Source organism: Borostomias antarcticus (genome assembly GCF_949987555.1).
Source record: "Borostomias antarcticus genome assembly, chromosome: 13".
Classification (NCBI taxonomy): domain Eukaryota; kingdom Metazoa; phylum Chordata; class Actinopteri; order Stomiiformes; family Stomiidae; genus Borostomias; species Borostomias antarcticus.
Window position 1 is genome coordinate 12,292,596 of NC_140246.1, and position 2,307 is coordinate 12,294,902.

General features: G+C 53.4%; 1 protein-coding gene across 1 annotated transcript; it reads left to right on the plus strand.

Moving 5' to 3' along the window:
• Window positions 1-536: 536 nt before the first annotated feature.
• gpr85 (G protein-coupled receptor 85) lies at window positions 537-1,670 on the plus strand (the record flags this gene model as incomplete). The annotated part of the gene is made up of 1 exon (XM_084448150.1): window positions 537-1,670. The coding sequence occupies one exon, from the start codon at window positions 537-539 to the stop codon at window positions 1,668-1,670; it is 1,134 nt and encodes a 377-aa protein (XP_084304276.1).
• Window positions 1,671-2,307: the final 637 nt, after the last annotated feature.

The following is a 2,307-nucleotide window of genomic DNA, read 5'->3' on the forward strand; positions in this document are numbered from 1 at the left end:
TTATGTTCTGTCGATTTTGAAAGGGCAGCCCGGAAAGTCTATTATTGTAACCAGGATTAATGTTTGTGTCTTATCGAGTTCCCTCTCCCTCTCTCTCTCTCTCTCTCTCTCTCTCTCTCTCTCTCTCTCTCAGGGCACATCTCTGTAGCCTACTGCCTGCCTGAAAAGCATTATGAATGCAACGAGGTATTCAGCTGAAAATGGAAAATAAATGACATAGGCAAGGGAAATAATGGTTTACCCTGCTCAAGATGAGACAAAGAGAGAGAGAGAGAGAGACAGAGAGAGAGAGAGAGAGAGAGAGCATAGTGTAGAAAAACAGCTACAATATTCTGTCTGAGTAATTCCTGACTAGTGGATGGTATTTTTTTCAGGGATTTGTCTAGGTGTGATGAGACAAAGGAACAAAGGATGCCTTAGAAGAGAGGCTGCCTACAAGCCCGGACTTCGCTTCAAAGCACACCAAATGGATCTATCGCCTCCCCTCTTCCTGGCCTCCAGATCATGATACTCGGCTGACGCTATCATCATCTTTAATGATCCCTCCTCCATCTATGGCGAACTACAGCCATGCAGGGGACCACAACATCTTGCAGAATGCCTCTCCTCTCGCCACCTTCCTCAAACTGACCTCGCTGGGATTCATCATCGGCGTCGGAGTGGTCGGCAACCTCCTGATCTCCATCCTGCTGGTCAAAGACAAGAGCCTGCACCGGGCGCCGTATTACTTCCTGCTGGACCTGTGCGCCTCCGACATCCTACGCTCCGCCATCTGCTTCCCCTTCGTGTTCACCTCCGTCAAGAACAGCTCCGCCTGGACCTACGGCACGCTCACCTGCAAGGTGATCGCCTTCCTGGGCGTGCTGTCCTGCTTTCACACTGCCTTCATGCTGTTCTGTGTCAGCGTGACCCGCTACCTGGCCATAGCCCACCACCGCTTCTACACCAAGAGACTGACCTTCTGGACCTGCCTGGCGGTCATCTGCATGGTGTGGACACTGTCTGTGGCCATGGCCTTTCCGCCGGTGCTGGACGTGGGGACTTACTCCTTCATCCGGGAGGAGGACCAGTGCACCTTCCAGCATCGCTCCTTCAGAGCCAACGACTCCCTGGGCTTCATGCTGCTGCTAGCCCTCATCTTGCTTGCCACGCAGCTGGTCTACCTCAAGCTCATCTTCTTCGTCCACGACCGCCGGAAGATGAAGCCCGTCCAGTTCGTGCCCGCCGTCAGCCAGAACTGGACCTTCCACGGGCCGGGCGCCAGCGGGCAGGCGGCCGCCAACTGGCTGGCGGGCTTTGGGAGGGGCCCGACCCCACCCACCCTGCTGGGCATCCGGCAGAACAGCAACGCGGCGGGCCGCCGGCGGCTCCTGGTTCTGGACGAGTTCAAGACGGAGAAGCGGATCAGCCGGATGTTCTACATCATGACCTTCTTCTTCCTGGCGCTGTGGGGGCCCTACCTGGTGGCCTGCTACTGGAGGGTGTTCGCCAGGGGCCCGGCGGTGCCCGGGGGCTACCTGACCGCCGCAGTGTGGATGAGCTTCGCCCAGGCAGGGGTCAACCCCTTCATCTGCATCTTCTCCAATCGGGAGCTGCGCCGTTGCTTCAGCACCACACTGCTCTACTGCAGGAAATCCAGGTTACCGAGGGAACCCTACTGCGTTATATGAAAGCCTTGGTGGTCGGGAGTGGGTTTTTTTGGTCATATTTCTCTCTCTTTTTTTCCCCTGATTGACCTTGATCTGGGTTTAGTCCCATTGTACAGCTCTCTTTCTTTCTTTCTTTCTTTCTTTCTTTCTTTCTTTCTTTCTTTCTTTCTTTCTTTCTCTTTCTTTCTTTCTTTCTTTCTTTCTCTCCTCATTCTTATAGTTCTTCATCTCCTACTCTCCTCTTTCCTCTCTTCTAAGACAGAAGTTGGACTGTCAGTTAGGGGCCCGGGTGTGGGATTGAACTTCAAAGGTGGAGGTCGAAGGGAACGGGATTCGCAGGAAGTCGAGCATCCCCTTCTGTCAGTCACAGGCCTCGGTGTGTGATGGAGGTTGAGGGGAGTCAGTCACAGGTCCAGCTGTGTGATGGAGGTTGAGGGGAGTCAGTCACAGGCCTCGGTGTGTGATGGAGGTTGAGGGGAATGGGATTGGCAGGAATCCGAGCATCCCTCCTGTGTTTATGTTCTAGTAAACAACACCCTGAGGAAGGCCATCTAGACACAGAGAAGCAAAAAATCTACAGAGGAAGAATCATCAACAAAACAACATAAAGAAAGGACTGACCCCCTTGCTTTGGATATTTTGAAGATAATTCTGAGGT